Source organism: Caretta caretta, chromosome 3, assembly GCF_965140235.1.
Source record: "Caretta caretta isolate rCarCar2 chromosome 3, rCarCar1.hap1, whole genome shotgun sequence".
NCBI lineage: Eukaryota > Metazoa > Chordata > Testudines > Cheloniidae > Caretta > Caretta caretta.
In genome coordinates, this window is record NC_134208.1 from 60,314,027 (window position 1) to 60,328,771 (window position 14,745).

The 14,745-nt window shown below is 45.2% G+C and overlaps 1 protein-coding gene across 2 annotated transcripts in view; it reads right to left on the bottom strand.

Moving 5' to 3' along the window:
* FILIP1 (filamin A interacting protein 1) overlaps nucleotides 1-14,745 on the bottom strand; it is a 176,772-nt gene that overhangs the window by 101,536 nt on the left and 60,491 nt on the right. For both annotated transcript variants that reach the window (XM_048845904.2, XM_048845905.2), the window contains exon 2: nucleotides 11,784-12,062. In XM_048845904.2, the coding sequence (XP_048701861.2) occupies nucleotides 11,784-12,056 (273 nt within the window). In that variant the 5' untranslated portion in view covers nucleotides 12,057-12,062. The remainder of the gene's footprint in view (nucleotides 1-11,783; nucleotides 12,063-14,745) is intronic.

Consider the following 14,745-nt stretch of genomic DNA (forward strand, 5'->3'; position numbering starts at 1 on the left):
ACCTTAGAGGAGCATGAAGAAAGACTTCTTAAAGTGCTTGATAGGTTGGAGGATTATGGTCTGAAGCTTTCAATTGACAAATGCCAGTTCTGCAGAACCTCAGTGAAGTATGTGGGTCACATTGTGTCCCAAGAAGGTGTGAGTACTGATCCTGATAAAATAGAAGCACTCACTACATGGCCACGTCCAAGTAACTACAGAGAACTCAAGACCTTCCTTGGATTTAGTGGCTACTACCGCAGATTTGTGAAAAACTATGCTACGATTGTAAAGCCTCTGAATGATCTTACCAGGGGACATCAGTCCAGCAAGAACAAATCTAAGTCCAAGAATAAGGGGAGGTCCCCAAAGCCTCCTGTGCAGAGACACAATGGCCCCTTTGCACCATTTGGGCCACGGTGGGATGAGAGATGTGAAAGGGCTTTTCGAGAAATCATTACTTGCCTAACTCATGCTCCAGTCCTAGTTTTTGCTGACCCAAGCAAACCATTTATCCTGCATACTGATGCCAGTTTGGAGGGTCTGGGAGCAGTCCTGTACCAGGAAGTGGAAGGCAAATGTAAACCTGTAGCCTTTGCCAGCCGAGGATTGTCTGATAGTGAAACTCGCTATCCCACCCACAAGCTGGAATTTTTGGCCTTGAAATGGGCCATCACTGAGAAATTTCGAGACTACTTGTATGGTGCTCAGTTCCAGGTGTGGACAGACAACAATCCACTGACTTATGTGTTAACAAGTGCTAAGCTGGATTCTACAGGGCAGAGATGGGTGGCCGCCTTGGCTAGCTATGAGTTCAGCATTCAGTACCGATCAGGGAGAAGCAATGTAGATGCAGATGCATTGTCCAGGCGTCCGCAGGCTCCAGAAGTTGCTGTGATACCCACAGATGGAGTGAGAGCTATTTGCAGTGTGAGTCGCCGAGAGCCAGAGGCCCGTGAGGGCTTTCAGGGATGTGTTGCAGAAGCTTTGGGCCTGCCCCCTGAATGCATGCCTTCTGCTTCGGTGAACTATATTGCATTAGACCAATCTCCTTTGCCCATGCTCAATGCGGCTGACTGGCAAGAAGCCCAGCGGCAAGATATTGACATTCGTGATACACTACTTGCCAAAAGGGAGGGGCGAAGCCCAGCTGCGGTTGTCCCACCTAACCCGGAGGGTAAACTACTATTGAGAGAATGGACCAAACTAAAACTGATTCAGGGAGTGCTACACCGAATGACCACTGACCCTTTACAAAAACAACGAGCACAACTAGTACTGCCAAAAAAGTACAGAGCCCTGGCCATGAGGGCCCTTCATGATGACTTTGGGCATTTAGGGATGGAGAGGACCCTGGAACTTATTCGTAGTAGGTTCTATTGGCCCCGAATGGCTGAAGATGTTCGCAGGAAATGTGAGACTTGCGCTCGATGTGTTCAAAGGAAAACTCTGCCCACGAGGGCTGCATATCTCAAGAACATCACCAGCAACAAACCTTTGGAGTTGGTATGCATTGATTTCTTGTCTGTAGAGGTAGACAAGAGGAATGTTGGAAACATTCTAGTAGTGACTGACCATTTTACACGGTATGCACAAGCATATCCCACACGTAATCAGAGGGCCACCACCGTTGCTCGAGTATTGTGGGACAAATATTTCTCAGTCTATGGATTCCCGGCTCGGATACACTCTGATCAGGGGCGGGATTTTGAGAGTCACCTTCTGAAGGAGGTGCTGAAGATAGCAGGAATTAAAAAGTCTAGGACAACGCCTTATCACCCCCAAGGTGATCCTCAGCCAGAGAGGTTCAATCGAACCCTATTAGATATGTTGGGAACTTTGCGACCAGAGCAGAAGGCAACCTGGAGCCAGCATGTCGCATTTCTGGTGCATGCCTACAATGCCACAAAGAACGATGCTACGGGAGTCACCCCATATCTCTTGATGTTTGGGCGAGAACCAAGATTACCCATAGACTTGTGCTTTGGTGTATCAGAGGATGGAGATAGCTATGAAACTCATCAGCAATATGTATCCCGACTAAGAGAAAAGCTGCGGGATGCTTATCGCTTAGCTACCGCTGCGGCTCGGAAGAACGCAGACCGCAACAAACATCGATATGATGCTAGAGTGCGTTCGCAGGAGCTCCAGCCGGGGGACAGAGTCCTGCTGCGAAATTTGGGTATTGCTGGCAAACACAAGATAGCTGACAGATGGAAGGCAATACCTTACCTGGTGATGGAAAAGCTGGGAGATCTGCCGGTCTACAAGATCAAACCTGAAGACGGTCCAGGGCAAATAAAGACGGTGCATAGAAACCTTTTGCTCCCTGTGGGGGAATTGGTAAGCACCCCTTGTGAGATGGGCCACGGCAGGGCCGCCGGGCAGAACAGAGGTGCTAGACCAAAGCCGCCATCCAACACAGACAGTGGGCCCCCTGCAGCTAACTTATCCCTATTCTGCACATCTGAGAGTGAGTCTGAGGAGGAAGACACAACCCTGGTGTATCCTGGGATGGAGACAAGATTTCAGTCTCGATCAGCTGAACCAAACGAGAGTTTTCCCTCTTCCGCCCTAAACCCAATGGCGGAACTATTTAGGCCCCTTTCTGATACCCCGGTGCTGCTGATGAGACCCCCCTGTGATGACACACACAGGTTATTGGACAATGGGGACGGACAGGTAGAGGATGTCCTGGGCACCTTGGACCCTCCAGCGTTAGAACTAGGAGTGCAGGGGCCTACGCCAGTAGCCGAGGGACCCTCCAGGGAAGCCTCTCCATCCGTCACTCAAGAGGATGTTCCCCCTACCTCGACAACAGAGATTCTCAATAGACGAGACAGGGTGATAAGACCAGTGAAACGGTTAACTTATGATGCACCTGGGGTGACTAGTGAGGAGCCAATACATTTAGCACACAGGCTTGTGGAAGCTAAAGTGGGCTTCCTGAGGCCCTTTGGAGGAAACCAATGAGTTGGTATAAAGGGAGTGTGATTTGTCGGGACGACAAAGTCTCGGCTGGGGGGAGGATGTAAGCAGTGTCAGGATGAGCTCCACCCTGACATCTGGTGGTGAGGTGTGGCAAATTGTGGAAAAGAACTTCAGGGGCCGATCTCATTTGCATAGGCACACCCACCCCGCCTAGAATGAGACCATAGCTGCCCAAATGGTCACTTTGGCTGCTGTGGGATCCCCAGTGTCTCTGTTATTGGGGCAGGAAGAATAAATTGTTATTACCCTGATTATGGGAACTGTGCTTGGAACTGTATGTGGCCTTTTGTTATGATGGAGGGATTCACCATCAACTAAGTAGCACTCGCTAGGCAAGGGTCATGGGTTCCAAAACTGTGTGAATGGAGAGAGGCTGGGGACAAGTATTAATACTTGGTGGCATGGGCCCCTTGGTGAGGGCCTTACATGCTAATTGCACTTCCTCCTCTCTCCACTGTGGAATATCAGAGCTAATTTTGATTTCATTAGAAGTCTAGTTATAGGCTGCTGAGCTCACTTTGGGCTGACAGTGCACCAGCACTGGGGCTCCCCTACTACAAGCTGAATTCACCTAAGAGCTGAAATCACTGAGTGTTGTGTTAAGTAGTGGGGGAGCCTGAAGATATATTGTGGAGCAGTTTGCGGGACGGCTGGTGAAGCAGTTCGACGCGGAGCAGTGTGTGGATGGCAGGAGCGGCTTGTGGGCCGTGGAGCTGAGCGAAGGAGTTCGTGGGGCGGCTGGCGGAGCAGAGCGCAGCTGAGCGAAGGAGTTCGTGGGGCGGCTGGCGGAGCAGAGCGCAGCTGAGTGAAGGAGTTCGTGGGGCGGCTGGCGGAGCGGAGTGCAGCTGAGCGAAGGAGTTTGTGGGGCGGCTGGCGGAGCGGAGTGCCGCTATGGAGCTATGGGGCGGTCAGCTTCAGATCACGTAAGGTGCCTCTTACCCCCGTCCCATTTCCACCCAGGTTGGGAGGTAAAGCTCCGCAGATAAACTTTCGAACTCTGGGGCTGCCCTGACCAGGGTCAGAGACTTTTGGGGCATTGGACTTTTGGGACTTTGGGTGATTTGGGGTTGCTGGACTCAAGAACCAAAGGGAAAAGGGCATGCCCCAATTTGCCTGGGGTGGGTTCTTTTTTTTGCTCATGGGTTGTGTTATGAATCCTGTTGGTGGTGTTTCCCCAACATAATGCCACATTGTTTCTCTCTGTTATTAAAAGGCTTTTGCTACACTCAGACCATGTGCTTGCGAGAGGGGAAGTATTACCTCTTGGAGGCGCCCAGCGGGGGTGGTATATATTTGTCCCAGGTCACTGGGTGGGGGCTCGAGCCGGTTTGCATTGTGTTATTGGAATGGAACCCCTAGATATTGAACCCGGCCCTTGTTGCTGCCAACTCTGATGGGCAGAAGGGTTACATGTGTACAGATAATATTTAAGGAATAAGGACCTATATTGAAAGCTATGCCTTATGGTCGTAAAGTAAAAGTTAGTCACTCAAAAGTTAGGGACTCATATGTCTCAGTGATGGCCCATTCAAGTGCGATGGAGTTATCACCCCTCCCTGCTCGTCTGGTGATATAATACAAGGTTCAGGTGTCTACTCTTGCCCCATCCCAGAACAACTATCAAATGAAAAACTATCGAAGACAACTGCGAACAGTTGAAACCACTTGGAGTTAAAAAGGAACATTACAGCAGACAGGGGAACGCACTGTCTGTGAATAAAGACAAAAGACTGATGCAGCTTACCACAGCGTGGAGGAAGACACTGTGCATCCACTCACTGAGGAGACATGTTGCTGGCTGGGAGTGTTTCATGAAAGATTGGATCCAGGCTCCTGTAAAGTCAGCCAGCTCCATAACAGACTGAACTTGGAGGGGGAGGGGTGAGGAGGAGAAACCTACTTTATTAGATAGGAAAGGTAACTATCAATAAGTATAGGCCCTAGTTACATTTTATGATTTTATTTTGTATTGTAATACATTTGTTTCCATCATTCTCACTTGTTTCTAGTGGAACCTCTATTCTTTCTTAAATAAACCTTCTTTTGGTTTATTATAAGTATTGTGAATTACACAGGAGCAGTGATTTAAGGTAAAACTGGTAAACTGGGGTACGCTGCTCTCTTGGGAGCAGAGGATCTAGAATTTCTGCGAGTAGCCAGTGCCAGGGGCTGAATATTACAGGGGAACAATTCAAGGGGACTTTGACACTGGGAGGCACCAACTGTTAACTTGCAAGGCAAAGACAGGGCTGGCATAGCCCAGAGGAGAGCCCTTGAGAGTGACTGACTAGTTGGTGGTGTTAGGGAGCTAGAACCCAAATACCACAGGCAAGACTCCCTCTCACTAGAGACAGGGGATAATAAGGTGACTCTCAGTCCCTGGTACCATGAGAACCAATTCCAATATACCTCTCACTGACAGGCCCAACACAATAGATAGTTGAATCTTACAGCATGCCCTGAATTCAACAAGTCCTGGGTCTGGCAGAGAGAGAATTGCATTCCTTAGGCCTTGCCTATATGGGGGATTTGTCCTCATGTCAGTTACCAGTGGTAACAGCCACTGCATAAACCCTTAGCACAGACAAGGAGCATCACAATTTATACAACATAGTTTATCCCAGTTTCAAGCAAAGGTAAGCTCCATGGGTGCAGTTAGTGGCTTTGTCTGTTAGCTGTGGGGTTCTGGGATAGTGCAACTACACCAACAGCTGGGCAATGATAGCTGTGACTAGGGCAAACCTCAGTTTAGCCAAGACCTTAGGCAAGGGCTCCAATGGAGACTGCCCTGCCATCAGCCCCCTCTTTTTTATTGCTGGAAGTACTAGCTCAAGCACCTTGAATGTATGCAACGGATACAGGGTAACATAGGAAGAGATGCAATCCCTCAGATAGCTAGGCCCAAAGTCGTTAGAGTTTTATAGGTTAAAACCAATACCTTACGTGTAGTGTGAACTGGTATCCTTAGTCCAGTTCCTAATGTATAGCGGTTCACATTACAAATTAGACTCTTATTAGCACTCTATCCAGAGAGACCAATGATTGAATGGACACACCAAGAAGTAGTCCCTCCAGGCTGGGAATTGGTGGTATGGTGGAAACTTGCACTGCCATTGACTATGCTGGGCCTATTGCTCTTAAGAGAAATTAATAACTCCAGTCTTCAGGGCTCTCAATCTGGTGCCTTTCATGAGCATAGGCATGGGTGCAAAACGAGGGGTGCGGAAGATGCTGCACCACCCCCTGGTTTTACGCGGGGCTCCCAGCTGCTGGACCCGCGCCTGGGGCTCTGCTCCTGGCCCTGCACCCAGGGCTCCACCTCCACCCCCAGGTTTGGCCCCAGCCTCAGCCCCCTTATCCCGTCCACATCACCCCCGTCCCAGACCCATGGCCCTGCTCCTGGCCCCAGTTCTAGAGAGCAGCGGGGGGCACGGACAGGTGTAAGAGGGGGCAGAGCTCTCCCACTCTAAAAAAAATTCAAGCACCACTATTCATAAGCATTAAAATTAATTGTAAAATGAAACCTTGTTTTTAAAGGATAAAGTAAAATGTTTCCTCTACATATGGGTAGAATCACTTGGTCTTATTCCTTAAGCAAAGGATGTTACTCTGGTAGATTAATCTCTGCCCATCTGTCTTGCAATGTTTACACCTTTCACAGCAAGCTCCTAAAAAGATGTTACATCTGACAGTTTGAAAGAATGATGATTTCTCAGGGCAGCTGTTTTGTGGTAAATCCATACACTCTGAGTTTTAAGAATGAAATTTAATCCATCATATGGACATTCACATTCCCCAGTATACAATCTACAATAGACAAAAATATTTGTAACTGGTATTTTAACATAAATGATTAATTTAGGCCCTGATCTTGTAACTGGCTCTGCGCAGGCATGCTCTGCACCCACATAGAGCTGGCTGTAGACTAAGGGCCTCAAGAAGTATTTTCCACTGTGACCATGTCTACACTAGCGAGCTTACTGCGGCACAGCTGTACTGGGTCAGCTGCACCACTGTAAGATGGCTTGTGTAGCTGCTTTATGCTGGTGGGAGAGAGCTTTCCTGTTGACATATTAAAATCACCTTCACGTGCAGCAGTAGCTATGTCAGCAGGGGAAGTTCTCCTGCCAACATAGCACTGTCCACATCAGCACTTCTGTTGGTGTAACTTATGTTGCTCAGGGTATGTTTTTTTCACCCCCCTGAGCGACATAAGTTATACCGACAAAAGTGGTAGTGTAGACATGGCTTGTCTAAAAAGTGCAAGAGACAAATGTAACTGGTAACCTCTGAGCTGTGTCTGATATATACCAGTGCCACGCTAAGGAATCATGCTAACACAGAGGTTATAACTAGAGGGTTGAGTTGAAAGGTGCTTCTATTTTAATTGGTGGGTAGTGTAGCTTTTAAGTTTGGTAGACAGTTTCCTACATCTGTCAGGCAACAGACAAAAACCTGGCTCATAAATGATTTTCCTTGAAAAAATTAACTATTCCTAGTGGAGTACTGGCTTTGCAAATGAGATTTTTTTTTTTAATCCGAAATAGGAGGGAGGCTAGTAAAAATGTGTATATGCTGCTTCCTGTTTCCTTTCAGGCCCCTGATCAGGAAATGTTTAACATTGGGGTGGGTATTTCTGTAGATTAATGGCTGCTGTTTGGAAAGTATAGAGGGTATATTTTCTTGCCAATACAAACATGTATATGTATCAGACTAAAGTCTGTGCACCACAGATAAGATGACACTTAGCTGGAAAGATCTCCGATGCCTCTGCTGTTCTGTTATGGTAATCTATGCCTTTTCTTTTGTGTCACCGAAATCACTGAAAATGTCAGGTACAGGGATGTTATTCTTTCATGTCTGACTGTAGTTCAGGTTCTTTTTAAATCAATTTTTAAATCATGATTTAAAAACCTGGAGACATTTTTCATGTTGTTATAAGGAAAACATCCCCTGCAAATTGTTTACCCCTATGCGTGAGGGTGGATGGTTAAAGACTACATAATCTCTGCTTGCTTTCTGTAAGCAGTAAGATACTGCAGAATAACAACTATTGTATCAAGCGGTGTGTGGCTTTTTAAATTAGTTCCTGGCATGAGCTTGTTTATTTCTTATTCCCTCCTGGAGAGGCTGTCTTTAAGGCTTCCCTGCCCATGAATATTGGGAAGAAGTCTAATTACTGCAAGTTTGTATATACATTTTTTCTTCCTGCTTTCTTACAGAACAATGTTTAGGCACTGGTGACTTTAGTGGTTTATGAAACTCTATTCTGCTGTAAATTCAGTAACTAGATATGGCCAAGCTAGGAAATTTGAGGACTGACAAATCAAAGTGTCTGACGTGGCTCTAGGAACCAAAACTCAGGCTAGCTACTGGAGGCCATTGTAGTTTTTAAAAAAAGTTATAACTATCACTGTTAGGAGACATCCGTATGGCTTGTTAGCATTTTCAGCCCCTGGAGCAGAAGCGAGGAATTCACATCCCATACTAAGGTCTCATTATCAGTACCGACAGCAGTGCAACAGAGTACTGGGAGGTCACTACATTGTTAGAAGTCTGATAAATTAGATCAGTTGCCTTGTAGATGTTAAAGACTTTATGACACTTTTTGCAAAGATATTGGTTAATCCTAGATGCAAAGCCTGCAGTCATTCTCTCAACAAAACCTTGTCACATGTGTCTATATGATGTTTGTTCTGCTGGTGTTTAAATGGTTTCCAAAGACAAGGCTGTACACCCCATTTTGTGTGTCCTGGACCCTGTCTCGATATCTTGAGTAGGAAAGGTGCTTTATAAAGCATCTAAACCTTGGCACCAGAGCTGGGGCTAACAGGAGTCTCTTGTTCTGGAGATCAGCTAAGTAATGTAACTTGGGCAATCCAGAAGGTTTGAAGACCAAGCTAATCCCAGAGTTTGATTTGGCTCTATGAATCAAAACACTAGTCAAGCCACTACAGTTGACAATAAACATCTGAAAAAGAAAATACGTAAAATGATACAGTGTAGCAGGTCACTGTGACAGCCAGGGAGTAATGCCAGTATATTCACCCTGGCATGATTCTTCTTTGGCATGTCCTCATTTATAATCACAAAGCCCAGAACTTCATCTCAAGCCAGGCTTCTTTGGCCTGCCCACTCCATTAACAATTCAATGCATTTAGCATAACTGGTTAAATAATTCAAATTGGTTTCTGAAGCTATATTAAAAACCCTGCAGATTAACAATTTATACTTTCCACTCCAATAGCACCTTCCTCCTGAGGATCTCAAAGTGCTTCACAGACTTGAACAAAGTTAGCTTCACAGGCCTCTTGTGGGGTAGGTAAGTATCAGTAGATTCTAAGCTCTGTGTGGCAGGGACTATTCATTTGTTTGAATAGTGACTAGTACAATGGACTACAATTTTGACTGAGAACTTTGGATGCTACTGCAGTTCAGATGATGATCTGAGCTCTGTGCACATCATCTGTGCTCAGTTGCCATATGAGGATAATGGGTGGATGGATGGGCCTTTAATCTTTCTGCTCCCTCAATGCAAAGTGAGAGACAAAGACTGAAGACCCTGCTGGGCTCCAGTGAAGTCCACAGGAATGTACGTGAATGGGAGCAGGATCAGCAATGCTTAATTTGTAATGAAAGAGGTGGCGGGGCTCAAGCTGCGTGGTGATACTGTTACTTCTGCACTGCTGCTGCCAGCGATGCTGCCTTCAGAGCTGGGCAGCCAGAAAGTGGCAGCTACTGACCGGGCACCTAGGTCTGAAGGCAGTGCTGTTGCAGCAGCACAGAAGTAAGGGTGGCATGGTATGGTGTATTGCCACCCTTACATCTGTGCTGTGGCTGGCAGCAGCGCTGTCTACAGAAGCCCAGAGGTGCTGGGGCTATGAACTGCCAAGCCTAGCAGTGCCGGGACTGAGTCCTGGCAAGCCCCAGCACAAATTAAGCACTGGGGATCAGGCTGTAAGTGACTTAACCAAAGTTAGACAGGATTCTACAACAGAGCCAAGAATAGAAGCAAATCTCCTGCCACGTAGGCTTGTGTCTTCACCACAGAAGTGTACTTCATCCCTCCCGCATCAGTGGTGCATGCAAACCATTGAACTGATTTCTGCTTAAATCTTTCAGGAAACTATACATATGCTAAATGATTGATCAGAACAGACTGCATTCAACACGACAGCTGTGCGTGACAGTTTTGCTTTGCAAAAATTAACACTGATCTTTTCAAACATAGTTGCAAATCTCATCCAACGTGAAATCTTCCCATTTTTAACAGTACATATGGCTCGTGAAATTCTGCCCCAGAAGCAATAGCATGACTTTTTGTAAAACTGAATCAGACAGAATTGCATTCTCTTTATTTCCATTTGTCATAGAAAAATTATAGTTGTATTCCTCTGGAAAGGTGCCTTTTGTTTGTGACAAATTAAAGTTGAAAACCAAAGAACAATTTAGTTTCTGCCGCTAAATGAAAAAAAAAAAAGCTTCTCTGCTGACAAGATTATTTTTCTTTTATACATATCTACTAAGAAAGCAACCAATCAATGCACCTTAGACTGTGCCTTGGTATTTTGGTGATGAAATACTGGATGGAATAATAGTGTTCAGTAATGAGCTCAGGCCTGATATTTTTGCAGTGGTGGTGTAATCCAGGTTTCTCACTGGTTGATCACTCACAACATAATTGTGTCCTGCCAGTGGATTAACGGGGAGGCAACGGGGATCAGTCCAAAACTAAAGGAAAAGTCCAGCGAATGTGGCTTGCAGGAAAAGCAGGGCATAACAAAGTGCTGTGTAATAGTGGTTCACTGGAAAGAAGGGGCTGTGGATGATAAAAAGCTGACCTCATTTAAACTGCACATGGATACTGTTAGGAGAAATGCAGAGAGGGGACGCCACTATGAAAAGAAATCCCATTCCCCCTGTTATAGCACCATCCCATCTTTAGGTAAATGTGTCAACTCAGCCAGGAAAATTGGCATAGCTTTTGGAATGTTGCTGTGGTTCACAAATATAAACACAAGTGCAGTATAAAAGGCTAAATTGTTTCATGTATTGCCCCACTGTCACCTCAAGTTCTTTTCCAGCATTACTGATTTCCAGGTTTCTCCCTTGCATTGAATAACTGTCTTCTGGGTTGTTTCCCCCATTGTACTTGTTTGCATCTGAATCTCATTTGGTTGTTTTCTGCCCACATGCCTAATCTCTTTAGGCCTCTTAGTATTTCTCTTTCTCTTCTGACTGGTGTTTGCAACTCCTCCCACTTTAGTATCTGCAAATCACTAATGAGGATTTCAATAAGGCTGTACTTAATAGTGACTTCTGCACTAAACACCTCAACCCACTCAATCCCATTTGTGATTACTCCTCCTTTGGAGTCCTTTGTCTTAAATTTGTGTGCCAATGTTGAGATCCAAGTCTCTCAAGGTACATCTACATTTGGAGCTGGGGGTGTGATGCATAACTGCAAGAGACATCCTCGCACTAGCTCTTACTGAGCAAGTATGCTAAAAATATAGTGTAGCCATGGCAGCATGAGCAGCAGGAGGGGCTATCTGCCCTAAGTGTCTGCCTAGGATGTCTCACAGGCAGGTACTCAGGGCAGCTAGCCTGTCCCACTGCTTGCCCTGCTGTGGCTACATGCCATATTTAGTACAATAGCTTGGTGAGGGTTAGTGTGAATACGTCTAGCGTGAGTACGTCTCCTGGAGCTGGGAATTATCTCCCCAATTCCAAGGGCAAACATACCCGCAGAGAAGAGTGTAACAAGGAGAAGACACAGAAGAGTTATATAAGAGAGAGGATGTTTTATTTACCTGCAATTCTCCTTCCATTATACTGAGGAGCCGGATTAAGTCCTCTTTAGAAAGTTCTATGGATTTCTTGTTCTTTCGTTCACCAGGTGCTGGTGATTTTAAGTGTCGTTTTACAGTCCCTGAGACCATGACCTCCTCTTCCTTTTGATGAGATTTGTTCTGTTTCTTGGCATCTTCCTGAAGGTTTTCATTCTCTGCATTGCTGACAATGGGCTTAGAACTGGAGAAATGCCCATTAGGAGAGCTTTCTCCACCTTGGTTTCGGGATCTCATCCCCACCTAGAGAGAGAAAATTATAAAGATGCATTTTCTAAGCATGTAAAACTATTTGCACGAACACTCGATCTACAGCAGAATTATTGCGAAGAGGAAGAGCCATCTTTTCATTCTGAATACCAAGATTAATGTTATGCTCAGTGCAAAAGTGCTGAAAAGCTCCCCCACGTCAATAAGTTTGTCTTTGGAAGCCGATGAATCAAAATATTGATTATAAACTTAATAGAGCCTTAAAACATGGTAACCATACTGAGATGAGTTGCATTCTGCGGTGCTTGAAATGATGTGGGAAACTGATAACTAAAATTTTCCAGTCTCTTTATTTTATCGTTCAGCATTCTGTTGGCTCACTGCAAGAAAAAATGAGAACACCAGGATTTGGAGGCACATCTTGATTTAACATGAGAGTTAGCTGAAAGATAAGACTGTACTTAACATTTATAAAAGCATATACCTTGAGTGTAAGTTTTCTAAGAGACAGAGTAAGGCGGAATGTGACAAACTAGCTTCTCACCTGTGGCGTGTTGGGTTCAATGTTGGTAACTGAGATAACCCTCTTATGTAGACACTCTTCATCATTTCCAGTCTTGATTATTGTGACATCAACCTCCCCATCCCTCCCTAACACCTACGTCACCTTCCTGGGTTCATACTAAACGGAGCTGATGAAATAATCTATTCTGTATGTCACTCTGACCACAGAAACACCATTTAATCCTTCCATTGGGCCTCCTTTAACTACACCAAGTTGAAGTCCTCACTTTCAAGTGTCTTCACCACACTGTCCATCCCTACATGTCTGCTCTTACCAAGTTGCCTCCCATGCAGTTTTCACTCTGCCAAGAACAGCCCCATCTGTCAGTTTGTTAGCTTCTCTCACAAACATCTCTGTGTCTTCTTCTGTGCTGCCCTCCAAGCACACAATTCCCTTCTTGATCTGATCAGTAAGGTCATTATCCTCTGTTCCATCACATCTCTCTTTGAGACTCACCTAGGTCTCAATGCCTATTGGAAATCAGCCAGTTAGTTATGGCTCGGGTGGGGAGGTAGGATTTGTTTGCACTCAATTATAAAATGCAAAATATAGCCAAGTGTATATATCTGGACATATATCTCTACCCTCCCAGCCTTCATGTGTCACTAAGCTATGGTAAGGTGTTTGACGCAGGGACTGTGTCTTTCTAAGTATTTTTAGAGTGCCTAGCACCATGAGTCCCCAGTTACGATTTAGACTCTGGATGCTACTGTAATAGAACTATAAAATAGTAATAATGAATTTTGAGGTCTGTTTCAGGGCCAAATTCAGAGCTAAGGAGTAAGGAGGTATAAGTTAAACTCCCTTACATTAACTTTGTCACCCTAAAACTCAGACTTCCTTAGACCTACTTATTAATGTGTAAGACTTTAAACTGATGTAATTTATAAGCTGAACATTCAGAAGAAGGCATAAAAAAGTTTAAGTTAAAGGAAGGGGGGGCCTCTTCAACTTACTTTATTACACACACCCTGTTTCTTTTTGTGTTACACTCCTGTCTTCTGGCCCCTTTTCGTGAGAGTTGAGCCAATTTAGATTCCCTTAGACTTGGTTGGGTTAGGTAGGCAGATTCAGAACTAACATGTAAAGGGGTTGAAGATATAATAAGTGGAAGTGAGTGGAAGGGAGTTTAGATGGAGCATAAATATAACAAACCTGTTTGAGGGACCTAGAGGAAGGTATAAATAACGATATCTTAGATACCCTCTAGACTTTCTTTGACATTCTTAGGGCTTGATTCTCTAATCACTTATACTGGGGTAAAACTGGTATAATTTTATTGACTTCAGCGGCATTACTCTTGATATACATGTTAATAAGAATAGAATCAGGCCCCTAGATTTTTCTCAGACTTGCCTAAATTCACTTCTGACTTTAGTTTGCATTTTGTTCTCTAGTCATAGGAGATGATTTTCAGCACCAGAAGTACTACCAGTTTGGTATAATTGCCAATCTGTGTTGATGAAAAACCCAGAATAGCAGATCAGTAATGACTTTGCAAATCTTAAGGTACACTGGCAAATCAGTGTGGGTAATCTTAGCCCTGGTCTACACTAGGATTTTAGGTCGAATTTAGCAGTGTTAAATCAAGGTAAACCTGCACCCATCCACACGATGAAGCCCTTCATTTCGACTTAAAGGGCTCTTAAAATCGATTTCCTTACTCCACCCCTGACAAGTGGATTAGCGCTTAAATCGGTCTTGCAGGGTCGAATTTGGGGTACTGTGGACACAATTCAATGGTATTGGCCTCCGGGAGCTATTCCAGAGTGCTCCATTGTGACCGCTCTGGACAGCACTCTCAACTCAGATGCACTGGCCAGGTAGACAGGAAAAGAACTGCGAACTTGTGAATCTCATTTCCTGTTTGGCCAGTGTGGCAAGCTGCAGGTGACCATGCAGAGCTCATCAGCAGAGGTGACCATGATGGAGTCCCAGAATCGCAAAAGAGCTCCAGCATGGACTGAACGGGAGGTACGGGATCTGATCGCTGTATGGGGAGAGAAATCCGTGCTATCAGAACTCCGTTCCAGTTTTCGAAATGCCAAAACCTTTGTCAAAACCTCCCAGGGCATGAAGGACAGAGGCCATAACAGGGACCCGAAGCAGTGCCGCGTGAAACTGAAGGAGCTGAGGCAAGCCTACCAGAAA